This window comes from Felis catus, chromosome C2, assembly GCF_018350175.1.
Source record: "Felis catus isolate Fca126 chromosome C2, F.catus_Fca126_mat1.0, whole genome shotgun sequence".
NCBI lineage: Eukaryota > Metazoa > Chordata > Mammalia > Carnivora > Felidae > Felis > Felis catus.
Genome location: NC_058376.1, coordinates 60,219,263 through 60,240,626, shown reverse-complemented (window position 1 = coordinate 60,240,626; position 21,364 = coordinate 60,219,263). Strand labels below are relative to the sequence as shown.

At 38.1% G+C, this 21,364-nt stretch overlaps 1 protein-coding gene across 2 annotated transcripts in view; it reads right to left on the bottom strand.

Moving 5' to 3' along the window:
* GRAMD1C (GRAM domain containing 1C) overlaps positions 1-21,364 on the bottom strand; it is a 103,323-nt gene that overhangs the window by 31,011 nt on the left and 50,948 nt on the right. The window contains exons 1-3 of one of the 2 annotated variants that reach the window (XM_019839738.3): positions 8,345-8,683; positions 4,867-4,985; positions 930-1,062 (exon numbers count right to left, since the gene is read on the bottom strand). In XM_019839738.3, coding sequence (XP_019695297.2) covers positions 930-1,062; positions 4,867-4,910 — 177 coding nt within the window. In that variant the 5' untranslated portion in view covers positions 4,911-4,985; positions 8,345-8,683. Of the gene's footprint in view, positions 1-929; positions 1,063-4,866; positions 4,986-8,344; positions 8,684-21,364 lie in introns of those variants that run through there. The other variant, XM_003991642.6, reaches the window with a different exon arrangement.

Here is a 21,364-nt window from a genome sequence, read left to right as displayed (position 1 = left end):
ATAGTCCTCATCTTACAGTTGAGAAAACCAAAGCATAGAAATGTTAAGTAATTAAGTTAACATTTAAGGGCATTCAGGTAGCAAGTGGCAGAAGCAGAATTTGAAACCAAAGCTCTGCTTTAAACCAATAAATTCAGCTTTGGCCCCAGACTTACATCCCCAGTCAGCAGAATGAAAGCTCTATAGTAGGAGCACTTTCAGCGCTTAGAGTGCGGTCTCTAAATACCATTCTTCACTAAGAACGATGGCCCATTAGGAAAATGGTTAATACTAAGTCTGGGACAGTAAGTGTACAAAGTGTGCCTGGGACATGTTGTTGTGCCAGAAAGAAAGGAAGCCATCAAAGATTATTGATCATTTCTAAAACACAAAGGAGCCCACCTGTAGGGGCTCCTGTTGCCAGAGGAGACAAACTGAGTATTAAAAATAAATAAATAATGGGGGAGGGAACAATGGGCTTATAATGATATTTGAAAAAATAAAGGAAGAAACTAACTAGTAATTAACCAGATGTGCCTGCTTTCATAGTCAGCTTACGAAGCATTTACTGTTACTCAAGCATGCTACTCAGGGTTCTCATCTCCCCCTTCAAAACAAATTCTTTTCACCACACACCACTTACCCTGAGAAAAATTCTGCTAACTACGAATTTCTCTATCATATTTTATTTTTAATGATGCCTATCCCCCTTATAGACAGATGCTCAGGGAACTGTCTGGTAGTTTTGCACCATATCCAGCTCTGAACAGAACAATATATTATTCCCATATAACCTCAGTTAAAGACTTAAAACCTTTTTCTTAAAATAAAGGAGCAGCCTGACATCCTAAACTTTAAAAATTTTGTACACTTTGTTTTTATTTGATCTTACATTATGATGAACACATGACAGCATCAGATATATTTTAAAAGGGATATCATACACTAACCCCTTTTGGTGAATTTCCATCAATTGACTCTGTCTCTGAAACACGATTAACTGATTCTCGTGTAAAACTGATGGACTTGGAAAATTTTTCATCTCTCGCCCCACAATCATCCAAGCTGCTTCTTCCTGGACTTCTATAAGAAACACATCATTATAGAAATATAACCAAGATCAATTTCATACAAATAAGTGATTTAGTCTCCCTACTGAGGTCTTCTCTATTATACAGCATTTTGACAACAAATGGTTTTTTGTAATGTAACAAATAAGTCCTACTTATAACAAGACCATCTTCTTAAACCACCTGCAAATGACTTTATTTCTGAAAATAAGATGTGCTCATATGAGACATTATAAATGTCAGAAACCATTAAGAAATTAACCAAATACCAGCGGCAATAACAGCAAGTAACCCAATGAATATTATAGCTTGTTTGAATTTCAGTTGGGGACCGCCACAAAGCTTTGAAAGGTACAGACTAGATGTTTGGGTTGGATGCCAGTCAGCACCAGGAGGCAGCTCTGGATTTCCTTTCTTCTGACTCAGTTCCAGCTGAGGTGGTGACTCCCTCCCAGAAGGGGGTGCTCCTGATGTCTGAGCACAGACCCCATTGATCAGTCCATGCCCCTTTTCTTGTTCTTCTTGTTCCTAAGAACCAGGTTTAAGGAACAGCTTTCAAATGGTCATAGGAACATGACTACAACAAATGTCTTGGGACTTGCTTTTCCTCTTTCTGGGAGGAGCATAAAGAAAGGAAAATCTATTAAATATAAAAGAAGTACAACTGATCTAATTTAATTTTCAGGCCTTGAACGTATTGAGCAATTATTATTCCTATGTAATCATTGCTAGATAGAGACTTAAAGCTCTTCTAAAATAAAGTAGCAGCCTAACATCTTTAGCTAGATTATCCTGAGGAAGGAACAGAAAAGCCAAAGGGCCTTTCATCCCTATTCTACCCCACCCAAATAATACTTAGGTCTGCCACCAAGTCACTCCTGGCTAGGCAGAATGGCAAGACTGAGGGGGACCCAACAAGAAAAATGGCCCTTTGAGACTAGCCCAGCAGCTGAGTGTCTGCATCTGAGGATTTTAAGGATGGGAGTGAGTTGTGGAGAAATACAGAAAGGAAAAAGGAGGAGAGAGAGTGATGGAGAGATTGAAAATGAAGACAAAGAAAGTGGAACAGCTGAGGAAATAAAGGTTTGAGACAGATACACTTCTTTTAGAAATAGGAAGAAAGGGAAAAGGAAGAGAAGAGGAAATAAGAATCTGGCCACATTCTCTCTGAGAAAGCACTCAATTGCTAGAAGAAAGTTTTCTGGTGACCTCAAAAAGCTAGAACTTACAGTGTATAAAGCACTTGGTCAAAAATATTTATTCTCGGGCGCCTGGGTGGTTCGGTCTGTTGAGCGTCTGACCTGGGCTCGGGTCATGATCTCACGGTTTGTGGGTTCAGGCACCACACTGGGTTCTGTGCTGACAGCTTGGAGCCTGGAGCCTGCTTTAGATTCTGTCTCCCTCTCTCTCTGCCCCTCCCCCCACTCATGCTCTCTCTCTGTCTCAAAAATAAATGAACATTAAAAAAAAACTTTTTTAGGGGCGCCTGGGTGGCGCAGTCGGTTAAGCGTCCGACTTCAGCCAGGTCACGATCTCGCGGTCCGGGAGTTCGAGCCCCGCGTCGGGCTCTGGGCTGATGGCTCAGAGCCTGGAGCCTGTTTCCGATTCTGTGTCTCCCTCTCTCTCTGCCCCTCCCCCGTTCATGCTCTGTCTCTCTCTGTCCCAAAAAAAAAATAAATAAACGTTGAAAAAAAATTAAAAAAAAAAAACTTTTTTATGGGAATACAAGCTGGTGCAGCCACTCTGGAAGACAGTATGGAGGTTCCTCAAAAAACTAAAAATAGAACTACCCTACAACCCAGCAATTGCATTACTAGGCATTTATCCACAGGATACAGGTGTGCTGTTTCAAAGGGACACATGCACCCCTGTGTTTATAGCAGCACTATCAACAATAGCCAAAGTATGGAAAGAGCCCAAATGTCCATCGATGGATGAATAGATAAAGAAGATGTATACAATGGTGTATTACTCAGCAATCAAAAAGAATGAAATCTTGCCATTTGCAACTACGTGGATGGAACTGGAGAGTATTATGCTAAGTGAAATTAGTCAGAGAAAGACAAAAATCATATGACTTCACTAATATGAGGACTTTAAGAACCAAAACAGATGAACATAAGGGAAGGGAAACAAAAATAATATAAAAACAGAGAAGGGGACAAAACCGAAGAGACTCATAAATATGGAGAACAAACTGAGGGCTACGGGAGGGGTTGTGGGAGGGGGGATGGGCTAAATGGGTAAGGGGCATTAAGGAATCTACTCCTGAAATCATTGCTGCACTATATGCTAACTAACTTGGATGTAAATTAAAAAAAATAAAATTAAAAAAAAATTTTTTAATAAAAAAAATATTCTCTTCTTCACAAGAAACTCCTTGAGTTGGCAGGGACCTTGGAGATTAGCTAGTTTAACTACCTCATTTCAGAGATGGGTAAAGTGAGGATCTGAAAGGCTAAGAGATTTGCTTGAGGTTGTGCAGATACTTGGTGGCCAAGTCCAGACAAGAATCCAGATCTTCTTTACCATAACCCAAGGCTCTCTGCATTATGTCAACTGTTTTTCTACCGAGCCCCAGTACCTAAGAGACACTAGTAAACTTTACAAGGAGAGTAGTACAATGGAAATTTTTAACTTTACAGAAAACTAATAAAATATGCATGTGCAACCACGTAAAAAAGTCTAAAATATTGATGCTGAGCTGAAACAGTATAAAGAGGATCAGCATAACTAGAAGACTACCTAAATAGAAGAAAAAAAAAACTGTAAACATACTGAGACTTCTGAAAGATTTCCATTTTTAACTTGCTATAGAATTTTTAAGAGTTTTATTAAGATATAACTCACATTCCATAAAATTCACCCCATTTAATGTGTACAATACAGTGGTTTATAGAGTTGTACAGCCACAACCACTATCTAGGTTTAGAGCATGTTCATCAACAAAAAGAAATCCTGTGCCTGTTAGTAATCACTCCCCATTCTCCCTTCCTCCCAGCCCTTGGTAAATACTAATCTACTTTCTGTCTCTATAGATGTGCTCATTCTGGATTCCATTTCACATAAATGGATTGTACAATATGTGGTCTTGGGTAACTCACTTCTTTCACTTGCTTCTGTCACTTATAATGTCTACTATAGAATTTTAATGTATTATCCTTAATTGTTTTTATTGCTACGACCTCAATTACCATTGGACAAAATGCACTTTTACTTGTATAGGTTAATAAAAATATCCTCTCTTCCAAAGAATCCCCATCAGTCAAAAATAATCTCATCTCTGAATTTATCATATTATCTATTGCTCCTTTTGGGCTTTGTCATTTTCAACCCTGTATTATAAGTATTTGCATTCTCCATAGTACTATCAGCTCCTTTCATTAATGCATTCAGTATTTATTGAGTGTCAACTACATGTCAAGCACTATGCTAGGGTTTCCTTGAGGAAACATCATACTATCTTTGTATCCCTCAAAATACCTACCAGCTAGTTTATTTTATTATTATCTACAAACTCAGAGAGGTCACTAGGTACTTCTTCAGACCCTTAATAAAAAGTTTTACTAAAACTATGCTTTAAGCAAACCCTAGATAACAGAGTTACAAAATTAACATTTCCTTGTATGTCCTATATTTGCTTACCAATTTAGCAAACTATTCAATGTCCTCACCTTTCACTTCATTCCACTACAAAGACCAAAGAGGCAAATTCCACCCAAGGACAATTTAATAGAAATTCTAAATTGGTAAAGTCTAAAATAATTCTGCTTTAATTAATGATTAACAAGTTGTGATAGTTAACATTTTGCTCTACCTTGGCTGCACAGTATCCTCGATTGACAAAGACAAGTTTTCCATCTCTTCAGCATTTAAGCCTAGCTCATTACCATAGTTCTGCTGGAGCAGCTGCCAGAATTCCTGTCTGGTCAAGCTCTAAAATGACACAAAAATTACACTGAATACTGGAAAATATAAGATACTACAACATAGTGATTCAAACATGAATTTTGAGGTCAAAATGACCTGTTGTGCAGATTCTAAATGTGAAAGTTTGGTAGTTATTTGGCCTTTTCAAATGACAGTTTTCTGCATGTATAAAAAATGGGTTAACAGGGGTGCCTGGGTGGCTCAATAGGTTTAGCGTCCTACTCTGGATTTCGGCTCAGGTTATGATCTCACAGTTCGTGAGACTGAGTCCCACCTCAGGCTCTGCACTGACAACATGGAACCTGCTTGGTATTCTCTCTCTCTCTCTGCCCCTCCCCTGCCCGTGCTCTCTCTCCTTCTCAAAATAAATAAATAAACATTTTTTAAAAACGGGTTAACAAAACTTACCTGACAGGGTTGATACTGGGAGTAGAAAAAATGATGATTTTAAAGTGTATAACATAATAACTACTTAAATGAGAAGAGGTTTCAAATTGTCTCTTCATAAAATAATTTGTTCATAGTATTATTGGGCAATCACTAATCTGCAATTTAAATTCTACAATCCAGGGGCCCCTGAGTGGCTCAGTAGGTTAAGCGTCTGATTTCAGGTCCGGTCATGATCTCCTGGTTCATGAGTTCAAGCCCCACTTCCAGCTCTGTGCTGACATCTCAGAGCCTGGAGCCTGCTTTGGATTCTGTGTCTCCCTCTCTCTCTGCCCCTCCCCAACTTGTGCTTTGTCTCTCTCTGCCTCTCAAATTAAAAAAGAAATTTTCTTAAAAAAGAAATCTAAATTCTACAGCCCAATAAATAAATAAATAAACAAACAAACAAACAAACAAATAAATAAATTCTACAATCCAACTGTCTACCATGACCACTGGATCAGCATTCAGTGTTCTAATCATCAACTCAAAACCATTCTCTTAATCCATAATGTATCTGAATATTTTGACCATTTTTAACACCTTATATATCAGTAAATTTTAAGTTATATTTTCCTACAATATAAAAGGCAACAGGATAGAATTCAGAGTATTTCCTTTAATTCATTTATAAAAAAATCCATCTTGTTCTTTCTTTATAGGTAACATATCAGTGTTAAAATCATCTAAAACAAAAAAGTCATGCATGCACTGTAGAGCAAAACAAAAATAATAATAATAAGATAACCAATGGTCTGATTTCTAGAAACATTTTAGGTGGTTAATTACATGATTAAGCACAGTAGAGGGAGGCAGCATAACACCTGAGGCAACTGTTGGCAAGACTATTTCTCATTCATTTAGCAAATATTTGTTTAGATCCTCCAAACATGTATCACTGCACTACATGGCTAAGAATAAACATGATATATACAAGTTAAGCTCCTTGTTCTCAAACAACTTATAATATAGTTGAAGAACCATGGGAGACTTTTAAGTTAAATATGACAGACTATAATAAGTACTAAAGTACTGATACAATCAACTTACTATAAAAGTCTAAAGGCAAGGGTGCCTGGGTGGCTCAGTCAGTTAAGCGTCTGACTTCGGTTCAGGTCATGATCTCATGGTTTGTGAGTTTGAGCCCTGCGTAGGGCTCTGTGCTGACAGCTCAGAGCCTGGAGCCTGCTTCAGATTCTGTGTCTCCCTCTCTCTCTATCCCTCTCCAACTAATGCTCTCTCTGTCTCTCAAAAATAAATAAATGTAAAAAAAATTTTTTTTAAGTCTAAAGGCAAGAAATATTACTGTGGATTAGTGTGATCAGATAAGGCTTCACATTGGCTAAATGTCTTCAGCAGAGCTGAAGGAAGGACATGAATGGGGGAAATGGAGAGAGGAGGAAATTTTGAGAGAGAGAAACCAACACACAAATACAAAATAAATACATAAAGAACATAGGTAATGTCTATTTTGCAGCTGGTTAATAGTTTATTGACCTAACTGGGGTAAAAAAAAAATTAAGTTGGAAAATAGAGATAAATATAGGGAGATTTAAGGGGGCCAAATATATGCCTTAAATTCCTCCCTGATATTCCCCTTGACAGGTGCCACTTTCTTTTTTCTTTCTCCTTGTTTCTTCTCCATGTCTAGTGGCTATGGAATCTTTGTTACATTACACTAGATGACCTTCACTATATTTTACAGAACCTTGAAGAAATTAAGAAAAAAACTTCTGCATTTTAGACCACTAGTTTCCAATTTGCCATACCCAGACTGGTAAGATTTCACAAGAGTAGTTGATGAAAATTCAGACATTTTACTATCAATATTTCAAAAAATAAAAAGTATCCAAACAATTACCTACAATAAAGTTATTCAAGCTAAGTAAAATGTCAGGCCCCTTTGAGGCTGAATTACATTAGCCTAGAGCAGTTATTCAGGCTCATAAGAAACTCTCATTGCAAATAATGTTTGTCTAATAAACAATAATGTTCTAAGATTTTATTATTTAGTTATATACCATTTGCTTGGTAGACAAAGTCTTTGGAAGACTAGTGTCCACAAAAGAAAAATAAAAAGGATCACTAGTGGTAGAGAAAGTTAAGGAACTTGATTCTTGATCCTAACACATTTCTTTTCTGATTCCCACTCCAAAAAAGCCATTTGTGTACAGCAGTTAGCTCATACTAATAACTCAATCTTTCAAAGACATTATCTTTGAAATACTTCTAGTGTCATAAGTGGATGGTTAACTTTATAAAGAGAAACAAGAAATATTTCAATATACTTGTGGAAGATTATTTTATAAAAACTTCTCTGAAATAATAAATATCAAACTATTCCAAAAAAAGACTAAAAGTAGATAAAACAATTATAAATATTCAGGTGACTTCCTACAACTGAATGACATGAAACTTAGACATAAAATATTAACAATAAAAACACAATCTTATTTGACTACATGAATGTTTTAAATACGTTATCAAAAACTATCAAGATGTGAATAGTTAATAGGGTAATTTCAATGCACTTTTTCATTTCTGAGTTTATATATATATAGGAACTTCTATACAAAGTATAAAGTATTTATATATAAAGTATATGTTTACATATATAAATATAAATTTATAAAAATATAAAGTATATATATAAAGTATCTATGTATGTAAATTAGTGGAAAACAAAATAGAACTCATTTAATTCACCATCTTTTTTTAAGTTCACCATTTTATAGATCTGCTCATTTGTTAAAAACAAGTTTTTCCATAAAGTTGATCAGAAAAGACAAAAACGTGGTCATTTATTTATAGTCGTGTTGAATATTTAAACATTAAAACATATACCAGACTGATATTCATAATTCTCTGAATAACAGTAATTTTCTAAAGAGGTTGTTTTAAAAAACATCCTAAATTTTAACCAAAGGCTGACCACCTACCTGCAAACAATGAAGAGTCCTGGTTCAGCCTGCAGGCTACTTTAACAAAATAAAGAGGAACCAAGCAGCAATCAGATACGACTCAAAAGTCAGAAGATCAATTTCTGGCCCAGAAAGCTTTGTATTCTAAGTATTCTGCAAAGTCTTTATCTGCAGCAGAGTTCCCAATATTTAATGACAACTACATAAAATCACTGTTTCAATCTTCTCTTTTTGTTATGAGAGGCTTTTCCTTATGAAAGACAAGTCCTACAGAGTTCAAAGCACATTATTTGTCACTTCCTGGTTTGTAGTATCAGCACTCTTTCCAAGGTTGCAGGTCAGAATGCAGAATTGGTAGTTACACCTCACTCTACAGGTTCCTAAGCCACTCCTACTAGAAGAGGATAGGTAAACAGGGTTTTATTAAAGGGACAGTTCTCAATTTCTTCTGTTCCACAGAAGATTAGAAACAATAAAATGCAAATGAAAATATCTTGCTTATGCTCAATTACTATGTCAATCTCATTTTAAGGATTAAATATATCAAGGGCTAAATTTCTTCCTCCATGCTATCGCTTTCTATTCATTTCTAGCAATGTCATTATTACTTCTTCATATGCCACTTCTTCAGTATTGATGTAGCACCTCATCAGACTCATGCATTAACCCTTTATCACTATCAAAGATTGAGTTCTTGAGTATTATAAATGGAACGCCAGGAAATGGCAAGAAGAGTGAGCTATTCAGGTCAAGCAATTCCAATAAGCCCTCGGCACATCATTCATCACTGAAAAGTTTACATCTTCATTACTCAATAGTTCTTTCCTTTAAAAATATTTTTTACTTTCTTCAGAATAATTTCCTGGCAGGGACCTGGGATATAATAAACACACAGAGAGTCTCATCTACCAATTCCAATTTCTTTCCTGAAGAAAAATGTTCCTCTAAATAAAAAATCACAGCTTGCCCGAATTTCTACCTCGGTATTCCATTTAATTTAGTAAGGTGTTAGACAACATCAAATGCTACTCAATGAACTGCAAGGATATCCTTTTGGGGGGTTGCTAAAACCTAATCATTTAATGCAACAGCAGAATGAGGGACCAGAGCAACACCGGAGAATAGCACGCCCTCAAACAAAGAAAGCACACATGGGGGATACAGTACACTGTCTAAAAATCAATGCTTTCGGCATGTTATGGAAATTCTCATGGGTTGCAATTATAGATAGATATCCTTACTCTATTATGATAACCAAACTGCTATGAGAAAAATACACCTTAGCTATACTGTAAATGATCATATATACTAAGATCATATATACTTATATGCTAAATATAAAAATTCCTATAGTAAACCATCAGTAAGTATTCAGTAAATTTAGTAGGCTTACAAGGGAAAACAGAACCTATGACTGAGCCCTAAGAAAGCCTGGCACACAAAGGAGTGGCCAGCAAAAAAAAAGAATGAAGGAAATACCAGACAGGTAAGAGGGAAGTCCAGAAGGAATGATGTCATGGAATTCAAGGAAAGAAGGTGCTTCAAAATGGAGGGAGTGTGTCGTAGTGTGGAATGTTGCTGACAGATCAAGTACATGGAGAACATCCATGGCAAGTGCAAGCATGCCAAGGAAACAGCCTGGCAAGCCAGTTCACCAAGACTAGCAGGGGGAAGAAGGGAAGGGGGGGTGCGGAAGGAAGAGAAGGGAGAAGGAAAGAGTCAGTGGGGAAGAGGGAAGCAGCCAGGGCATGAGGGGCTTTGTATGCCATGCTGAGGAATATAGGGTTTACACTGTTAAAATATGAAAAGCCAGGGCACCTGGGTGGCTCAGTCGGGTTAAACATCAGACTTTGGCTCAGGTCATGATCTCGCAGTTCCTGAGTTTGAATCCCACACTGGGTTCTCTGCTGTCAGTGCACAGTCTGCTTCAGTTCCTCTGGCCCTCCCTCTCTCTCTCTCTCTCTCTCTCTGCTCCTCCCCAAGTCGTGGTGTCTCTCTCTCTCTCTCTCTCTCTCTCTCTCTCTCTCTCAAAAATCAACATTAAAAAAATTAAAATATAAAAAGCCACCTAATGGTTTCACATAGAAAAGTAAAAAGTTCAAACCTGTTTTTTGAAAGATACACTTTTAAAACCATTATCACTTTGGTAACAACTAAAGGACAAATTACAGTGTTAAAAAGAGATATTTAGGAGACTATTGTAATGGCTCAAGGTAGAAATGATGAGGGCCCTGGTGAACAACACAACATGGTTGGGGAAGGAGAGGTAAGGAACAAGGAAACATCCAGGTTTCTGGCTTGGGTGACCAGGTAGAAGGAGGTACACTTCACCAACTGAGGGAAAACAGGTGGAGGAGTTCTGCTAACCAACAAGGTAAAACAGAGGGAACAATATAAGAATACAAATACTTTTCCATTACCAGGCTATTATATAGAAAACGTGACTAAAACAGTCAGCAATTTTACACTTATTTTTCCAGGCAGGTTTGAATGTTGTACTTAGATTTATAGCACTACTGGAAAACTTCTAGATTTCCAAGTACAAGTGGAATTCCAAGGAATTCCAAAACAAGTGATCACTGGGGAGAGGCATGAGAAAGAATAAGGGGATTTGACAAGACTGAGGAGTCTGCAGGAGAAGGCTGGATGACACTCTTCCAAAAGGTCTCAGAATTTGACATTAACTTCCTAAACTGACCGCCTTTTGGAGAATGGCCCCAGCACTGTCAGTGGCCTGTAGTTGCACTCAGAGTGGCTAACTTTAACAAGCCACACTCACATACTGCATATACTCTGTCAGTGGTAAATGCACTAATGCACAACAGGGGGACAGTCCTTTCGAGTCACTGGAAATCTTTCATTCCGCCACACAGGGTGCTCAACACCTTTTAAGTCAGGTATTACTAATCAGAAATTTGCATGATAAGCATGGAATCAGAGCAAAGGTAGACAGTTTAAAGGACCAACTGTGATGTTGGTGTGGACTGATGATTCATCTCTGTACATTTCTCTAGTGATCTCAGTTGGCCTCTGTAACTCTATTTTTCTGTCCTAAGTTCTTGGCCTAAGTCCAGCCAACCCCCCTTCAGACTGACATATTTGTTCTTTATACATACTAATATAATCAACCAACTGTTTTATTTATTTTTAAAATGTTTATTTTTGAGAGAGAGAGAGAGAGAGAGAGAGAGAGAGAAAGAGAGAGAGAGAGAGAGAGAGAGAGAGAGAGAGAGAGAGGTAGGGACAGAGAGAGAGGAGGAGAGAGGATCCAAAGCAGGCTCTGCGCTGACAGCAGCAAGACCAATGCGGGGCTGGAACTCATGATCTGTGAGATCATGACCTAAGCGGAAGTCAGATGCTTAACCAACTGAGTCACTCAGGCACCCCCAACCATTTTAAATCCATTTTTCCCCAACACACCTGAGGAATAGGACACCCTTTTGTCATTCTCCTATTAGCAATTCCCAAAACAGAAGCTGGAATGACATGAATCAAAATTTGGAGGGGGGGGGGGGTCTGTGTATATCAGAAGAGCTCCTCTCATCACCTTACCCCTAATTCTGACACATGCCCCTGCTTCTGACCTTAGGAAATAAGTCAGAAAGCTAGTCTGTCTCTTTAAGCCTTAGAATTTAAAATGAGTGCAAATTTTTGCTCTCAGAGGCTCTGGTTTTAAATAATCAGTCTCAAAATGTATTCTTAAATTTGCATGAAGAGCTAGCTTCATAGCAGCCCCCACATACTGGCAAGAGAGACCACCATTATCTCTCTGAGAGAAAAATAGTACAAAAAGAGCAATTTGACTCTATACACATCCTGCCTGTATTGGCAGGAACATGGAACATGAACACAAGGAACATGAAAGGATTAATATTGAGGCTTGGGCTTTAACCAAAAAAAACTTTTAACTTTTAAGCTTTGTTAAAAGTAATAACCTTATAGGGGCGCCTGGGTCTCAGTCAGCTGAGCATCCAACTTCGGCTCATGTCATGATCTCACAGCTTGTGGGTTCGACCCCTGCATCAGGCTCTGTGCTGACAGCTCAGAGCCTGGAGCCTGCTTCGGATTCTGTCTCCTCTGCCCCTCCCCTGCTTGCACAGGCGTTCTCTCTCTCTCAAAAATAAATAAACATTAAAAAAAATTTCTTTAAGTAATAACCTTATATATTCATCCTGTTTTCTTGATAATTCAAGTATACAAAAGATAATGTTCCTTTGGCAACTGAGGATTCTTCAGTGTTTCCAAATAATCATTTGTTCTCATGTCACATAGAGGTTTAAAAAACTAAGTTAAGGCATACCTTGACTGTTGTTTCTGTAACCAAATGCCTGTTTTCTCCCCATCCTTTGCCTTTTCCTTGAGCAGAGAATTGTAAAAGTCTTGTTATTTATTTTTTTATTAAAAAAAATTTTTTTTTAATGTTTATTTTTGAAAGAGAGAGACAGCACGAGCAGGCGAGGGGCAGTGAGAGAGGGAGACACAGAATCTGAAACAGACTCCAGGCTCTGAGGTGTCAGCACAGAGCCCAACGCGGGGCTCGAACCCACAAATCACAAGATCATGACCTGAGCCAAAGTCTGACACTTAACCGATTGAGCCACCCAGGCCCCCCAGAAACAGTCTTGTTATTTAAATGTAATGATCATCTGGAGTCAAAATCATTGAAGTTTTTTACTAAACTGAATCATTCAAAAAGTATTTATTGAGCATCTACTATGTATAATGTAACACTATAACTTATTGTCCACTCTTGAGAGTAAAGGGCATTATTGACAGAGTGCCAGACGATACTGAGTAAAACAAGATGTATGCCAAAGTTCTATAGTGAATACTGACCTGATCACTATGAGCAATGAACACTATGAACAATGAACAAGACAGACATGGTCCTTATCTTCAGGGAGTTTATAGTCAAGCAAGGAGAACAGAAGTAGAACACAGAATTATATGTATAGTGAACTTTACAAAGGAAAATTGCAAGATGTTATAGAAAGGTAAAGGAATGGACTTGACTTGGTCTCATTAATGAGTTCCATTTCAAACTAGGGGCGGGAAAGAAGCAGGCACAAAGACCATGCTTGAACACCTACTGTAGGGGGAGCGGGGGAGAAAGGCAGAACATTTAAGAATGGGGAGGGCGTGTTGAGATGAAGCTGGAATGGTGGGCTGGGGCGTGATCATGGGGTCCCTAGATAAAATTTTAGATTTTTATTCCAAGGGAAATGGGTATTAAGCAGGAAGCTAATATGGGTAGGCATACATTTTAAAAAAGATAAATTTGGCTGTAGTATTGTTCAGAGGTCAAAAACTTCCTGTGAAAGGCCATACGGTAAATATTTTAGGCTTTGTAGACCAGTCTCTTGCAAATACTAAACTCTGCTGCTGCAGTGTGAAAGCATCCATATAATAAATAAACAAAAGAATGTGGCTATGTTTCAGTAAAATTTTATTAATGGACAAGGAAATGTGAATTTCATATAATTGTGCCATGAAATATTATTCTTCTTTTGATTTTTTTAAAACCAACTTAAAAAGGTAAGCCATTCCTACTTTGTGGACTATACAAAAACAGATGGCAAGATTGTTTGGCTCTGAAATAGAACATGGAAGGGGTAGGAGCTTTAAACAAAATAGCTGAGGATGGGGAAAGGCCTACAGTATTATCTTAAACCATGGTTGCACACTTCTTCACAAAAGACAGAAACCACCAATTGTTTGTATCAAAGAATGGAGCTGCCACTGTCTATTGGCCCCACAAATCACAGATACTCAACGTGCTGTCTATAAAAATGGTGCTGGGGAGCCCGGGTCATCATCTAATGGGTAATCATCTGACTTTAGCTCAGGTCATGATCCCACTGTACATGAGTTCAAGTCCTACCTCAGGCTCTGTGATGACAGCTCAGAGCCTGAAGCCTGCTTCAAATTCTGTGTCTCCCTTTCTCTTTGCCCCTACCCCGCTCACACTCTGTTTCTCTCTCAAAAATAAATAAGCATTAAAAAAAAAATTTAGGAAAAGGTGCTAAGCTCAAAGGTTGTGAACTAAGCTGAAGTGCTATAAATTACTGCATGACTAACCATAGTGACAGGTTAAACACATGTCTACACACTGAGGATTTATGTTAAGCTAAGTCAAATATCTGAAATAAACTGTTCTTTCTGAAGCAATACATCAGACGAAGCTTATGAATGAAAAAAATGTACTTTTAAAAGCATTCTTTCTGAAAGGCATCGTATTTGCCTCTAGCTATTTTCCTTTTTTGTGGATTTATTTTACTGGAGAAATCAATAAAACACACAGAACACACACACACACACACACACACACAATTTAAAAATCATTTTTGTTGTATTTACCTTAATCTTTTTTCTAGATTAGTTTGCTTTGTTTTTAAGGCCTTGTCATGTAAGAAGTAAAACTAAGTAAGACATACTTACTCTTACTCTCAGATCCCCAGTCACAAGTAAACATAAATATAATATCCTGAACTTAAATTCTCTAAAAATATTTTGTAATTAATTTTTTTTTTCATTTTACATATTTGAGAGAGGGTGTACATGGGAGAGAGGGGCAGAGGGAAAGAGAAAGAAAATCTTAAGCAGGCAACACGCTCAGCACAGAGCCCAACACAGGGGTCAATACCACAACCTTGGGATCATGACCTGAACTGAAATCAAGAGTCACATGCTCAACCGACTTAGTCACCCAAGTGCCCCTAAAAATATTTTGGGGGAAAGAAAAAAATATATATATATGTGTGTGCATATATGTGCATAATATATATATATATATAAAATGTATTATTCAAATGGCTTAGGTTTTTTATAGAATTTTGTAGTTATACTGTATATTTTATGGATTTTGCTTTTTTGAAGGAATAGTATTATGAAAGATCAAGAAATCTAACCAATGCGGCTTTATCACTTTCAAAAACTAGAAGGCAACTGAAGTGTGTAAAAATTGCAGACAATACTAAAACTATACCAAGCACTTAGCATTATGCCTGACAACTAACACCTCATAACTGAGAATTGCTACAATTGTTACAGATATTAGTATGTTTTAAAAAACTGTTTTTCAAAGATCACTAGGAAAATACAGGAAGGGTGGTTTTGGTTTTGTTTTCTAGTTCCTTTTCCAGGTGAATTCCACAATGTTTAAAATTCTAGTGAGGCCAGTTTTATTTTTTATTTTCTTTTAATTATTTAATGTTTATTTTTGAGAGAGACAGAGACAGAATGTGAATGGGGGAGGAACATAGAGACAGGGAGACACAGAATCCAAAGCAGGTTCCAGGCTCCAAGAGCTCAGTGCAGAGCCGGACACGGGGCTCAAACCCACAAACCCAAAAGTGAGATCATGACTGAGCTGAAGTCAGACGCTTAACTGACTGAGCCACCCAGGAGCCCCCATGGTGAGGGCAGTTTTAAAAGTGAGATCTCATCTCCAACTTCAGTTGGAGTTTAAGTTCTGTATTGTATTTAACACACAATATGCTTAAACATTGATTTTGTTTTAGTATACAGCAGAAATGGTTACCATTCTGTTTATTAAAATGAGGGTATGGTATCCAATCAAGATAGTCACAAGTTCAACGTGAAAGAACCAAATAATCCAAAGATATAAAAAGCAAAACTACAATAAAGATGGTGACACTCCTTTTGTACACATCAAGAACACAGGTGACATCAGGATCTTTTCAAAGAGGTTTACATTTTACTCCCACCCAGTAAATGCTTTAGTGGCCTTAAAAGTACCATGGAATTACCTTTCTTCCTCCCACTTCAAAGAGCTTTTTAAATTTTTTTTCATTAAAGTTCAAATCTGTTTCTTCCTTGGCTCATCTGTAAACCTAAACTTTATCACTTCTCTGGAGTTGCTTGTTTTCATAAGGATGTATCTCAACTTTCTCACCTATAAGTGCAAATGGGATGTGGGGAGGATGCTCAGATCCAGCACATAACCAAATGCAGGTTGCAAGAGCAGTCTTTGGCTCCTTATTAAAATGAGGGATGCAACTGGGGGATTCCCAAAAAACTCAGAAAACTTGGCATTGGAGGGTAGCATTAGACAGGTCTCTAGGGCAACACTGTCATTTTCAGCCCATACCAGCAAGAGCAGCCCACTGTAATTATAACAATATAACCGAACATGGCGGGCCTAACATAGGGGAAACAGGCTTTCTGCAGCACAACGCTGAAAGGGCAACGCAGAGCTGTAGGGCAGGAAGTCTTTGTGCAGCTGCCCCATACTCCTGCAGGTGGCTGCCGCACAATACCAGACCAGGCATCCATGGGCCGCCACCCCTAGCGTTGCCCAGGCCAAGAACATGGGTGCAGGGCTCTGGGGAGCCTGGGTGCCCAAACGCCAGAAAACACTCATGGGGACGAGGCGAGCTTGCACATGGTGCTTCACTGCCAGTCTTGTCTATTCACTTAAGGAGGGAGGAGGGGCTGAGCTTGGCAAGCTCCCCACCCTCACCCGTGTCTCTCCTCTCTGCTCCAACTGGGGACTTCCAGGCCACTTCTCCGTGTCCCCAGGACTCTGAGAAAGTGAAAGCAGCCAAGTGGGGCACTGTTTGGTAGACCGCAACTTCAGCAGCTGCCCCAAAGTTCGAAAACCATTCAACCCTAAGAGCCACAAAGGCCACAATGTGTCCACTCCAGTGAGTGGCTTAGCTGGAGAGTGGGGAGGAGAGGAAGTAAAGTTCTGGCCTCCAATGTTTAAGCTTCAGCTGCAAAGAAGCCTTTCTTACCAGCTGGAAATTTCTACACCACCCCCCCAAGCCATTTTTTTAAAATGACGGATTTATTGAGCTGTAATTCACATATCACAAAAATTTACTTTAAATGTACAATTGAGAAGTTTTTAGCATATCCTGAGCTGTACAATTATCACCACTAAGTCTAGAACATTTTCATACACCCAAAAGATACCCAAATCCATTAGCAGTCACTTTTCATTTCTCCCTCCTCCTGGAAACAAACTTACTCTCTACTTCTATGACTTTGCCTATACTGGACATTTCATAAAAGCAGGATCATGCAATATATGTTCTTTGGGGACTGGCTTTTTTCACATAGCATAATGTTTCAAGGATCATCTATGTTGTAACATGTATCATTACTTCCCTCATTTGTATTGATGAATAATACTCTATTTTGTGAATAGACACTCTGTTTACCCATTCATCAGTTGATGAACATTTAGGATATTTCCACTTCTTGGCTTTGTGAATAATGCTAAGAACCTTCAAGTGCAAGTTTCTGTGTGAATATATGCTTTCAATTCTCATGCATAAAAACCTAGGAGTGGAATTGCTGGGTCATGCAAAAACTATGTCTAACATTATAAAAACTGCCAAACTATTTTTTCAAAGTTTTCAAAATTTTAGAACCCCACCAGCAATGTATGAGGGCTCTAGTTTCTCCACATCCTTAACTGTTGTCAAGGTCTGCTTTTTATTTTAGCTGTCCCAATGAATGTGAAGTAGTATCTCGGTGTGGTTTTATGTTTCCCGAATGGCTAATGACGTTGTGCATCTTTGCACGCACTTACTCGCCATTTGTAGATCTTTGCAGAAATGACTATTCAAATCCTTTGCCCATTTTCTTAATAGGTTATTTGTCTTTTTTGTTGTTGTTGAGTTGTAATAGTTCCTTCTATGTTCTAGATATGAATGCCTTATCAGAAACATAACTTGCAAATATTTTCTCCTAGTCCTTGAGTTGTCTTTTCACTTTCTTGATGGATACCTTCAAGTGTAAAAGTTTTGAATTAAAGTCCAATTTATTTTTTTGTCACTTGAGGTTTTGGTATCATATCTAAGAAACAACTATCTAACCCAAAAGTCATAAAGATTCACAGCTACAGCTTCTTCTGAGAGTTTTATACTTGAAGATCTTACATTTAAGTCTGTGATCCATTTTGACTTAATTATTGTATACCATCTAAAGTAGGAATCAAAATTCATTCTTTAGTATGTGCCATCTAGCTGTGCCAGCACCATTTGGTGAAAAGACTTCTTTCCCTGTTGAATTATTTTGGCATCCTTGTCAAAAATCAATTTAAGGCTGGTAAGTGTAAGATTTTATTTCTGGACTCTCCATTCTATTCCATTAATGTATATGTCTAGACTTACACCAGTAAACTTACTGCCTTGATTATTGCAGCTTTACAGTAAACATCAAAAAAAAAAAAAGTGCAAGTCCTCCAATGTTATGGACTGAATTGCATTCTCCTAAATTTTATATGTGAAGCCCTAACCCCCCAATGTGACTATATTTGAAAACAGGGACTTTAAGGAGAAAATTAAAGTTAATGAAGTTGCTATGGTTTGAATTGTGTCCTCCCCCTGAAATTCATATGTTGAAGCGCTAACTCCCAATGTGATATTATTTGCAGGTAAGGCCTTTGGGAGATAATTAGGTTTAGATGAGGTAAATGAGGGCAGGACTCTCATGATAAGATTAGTGCCTTTATAAGAAAAGACACCAGAAAGTTTGCTCACTCTGGCTCTGGCTCTCTCTCTCTCCTTCCCTGCTATGTCAGGACACAATGAGAAGGCAAGAAGTATTCTCACCAGAACCCAACCAAAGCTGGCATCCTGATTTCAGACTTCCAGCCCCTAGAACTATGAGGAAATAAATTTCTGTACCTTTAGCCACCCAGTCTACAGCATTTTGTTATAGCAGCTTGAGCTAAGACAGAAGTCATGAGGGTGGGGCCCTAACCTAATAGGACTGGTATTTATATAAGAGGAAGAGATACCTTGGGGTGCCTGGGTGGCTCAGTCAGTTAAGCATCCAACTCTTGATTTTGGTTCAGGTCATGATCTCACGGTCCTAAGTTCAAGGCCCACGTTGAGCTCCATGCCCAGCATGGAGCCTCCTTCAGAGTCTCTCTCTCTCCCTCCCTCTGCCCCCTCCTGCTTTTATGCTCTCTCTCTCTCAAAAAAACAAACAAAAAACCCACATAAAAATAATGAAAAAAAAAAAGGGGAAGAGATACCAGGAATGTGCATGAACAGAGGGAAAACCAGTGAGAAGGCTGCAAGCCAATGAGAGGGGTCTCACCAGAAATTCACCCTGCCCATTCCACGATCTTGGACTTTCAGCTTCTGGAAGGGTGAGAAAATACATTTATGCTGTTTAAGCCACCCAGTCTGTAGTATTTTGTAATGGCAGCCCTAACAGACTAATTCATCTAATTTTATTCTCCTTCTTCAAGATTGTTTTGACTATTCTGGGTACCTTGCATTTCCATATGAGTTTTAGGATCTGCTTGTCAATTTCTTAAAAAAAAAAAGCCAGTTGGGATTTTGATAGGGATTGCACTGAATCTGCAAATCAATTTGGGGAGTATTGCCAACTTAACAATATCAAGTCTTCTGATCCATGAGCATGAGACTCTTTTCACTTGTATTGTTTAATTTCTTCTCACAATATTTAGTAGTTTTCAGTGTTCATCTTAAAGTTCTTTTGTTAAATTTGTTCCCAAGTATTTTATTCTTTTTGATATTATTATAAATGAACTATTTTTGGGGTGCCTGGGTGGCTCAGTCGATTAAGCATCCAACTTCGGTTCAAGTCATGATCTCACAGTTCATGGATTTGAGCCCCGTGTCGGGCTCTGTGCTGACAGCTCAAAGCCTGGAGCCTGCTTCGGATTCTATATCTCCCTCTCTCTCTGCCCCTCCCTCATTCATGCTCTGTCTCTCTCTGTCTCTCAAAAATAAATAAAAGTTAAAAAAAATTTATAAATGAACTATATTTTTTTTTAATTTTGGATTGTTCATTTTGAGTGTATAGAAATATATAATTGATTTTTGTATTTTGATCATATGTTCTGCAACTTGCTGAACTTATTAGTTCTAATGGGTTTTTATGGATTTCCTTAGAATTTTACATATACAAAAACATACTATCTACCAGTGGAGATAGTTTTATTTCTTCAGTACAATGTTGAATAGAAATGGCAAGAAAGATTGTAATTTGGCCCAGACCATGATACCAAAGTTCATGGGTTCAAGCCCTGCCTAGGGCTCTCTGCTATCAGTGCTGAGCCGGCTTTGGATCCTGTTTCCCTCTCTCTGCTCCTCCCCAGCTCTCACATGCGTGCACACACACACTCTCTCTCTCTTTCTCAAAAATAAACATTAAAAAAAAAGAAAGGAAGGAAGAAATGGTAAGAAACTACATCCTTGTCTTGTTCTTGACCTGAGGTGGGAAGCATTGATCTCTTACCATTAAGTATGTTAGTTTTATTAGATCAAAGAAATTCCCTGCTAGTCCCACTTAATTTTTTTTTTTATCATGAAAAGATGTTGGCTCTTGTCACATTTTTCCTGTATTGATGGAAATGATCATGGGGCACCTGGGTGGCTCAGTCGGTTAAGCGTCCGACTTCGGCTCAGGTCATGATCTCACGGTCTGTGAGTTCGAGCCCCGCGTCGGGCTCTGTGCTGACAGCTCAGAGCCTGGAGCCTGTTTCAGATTCTGTGTCTCCCTCTCTCTGACCCTCCCCCATTCATGCTCTATCTCTCTCTGTCTCAAAAATAAATAAACGTTAAAAAAAATAAAAAAAAAAGAAATGATCATGTCGTTTTTGTCCTTTATTCTACTAATATAGTTTATTACACTGACTGATGTTCATAGGTTGAATAACCTGTATAAATTCTACTTAGTCACAGCATGTAATCATTTTTATATGTGGCTGGATTTGTTTTGCTAAATTGGCTTGGATTTTGGTTTGGTTTTGTTGAGCATTTTTATGTCTATAATCATAGACAAAATGAACAGAGACACAATGAACATAAAAATTGTCCTGTAGGTTTCTTGTGATGTTCTTTGTCTGGTTTTGGTTATCAAAGGAACAGTGGCCTCAATGACTGAGTTGGGAAGTATTCTCTCCTCTTCTATTTTTTGAAATACATTGTGAAGGATTGATGTTAATTCTACTGTAAACATTTGGCACAATTCACCAAAGAAGCCATCTGGACCTGAGATTTCCTTTGTAGGTAGACTTTTTTTTTAATG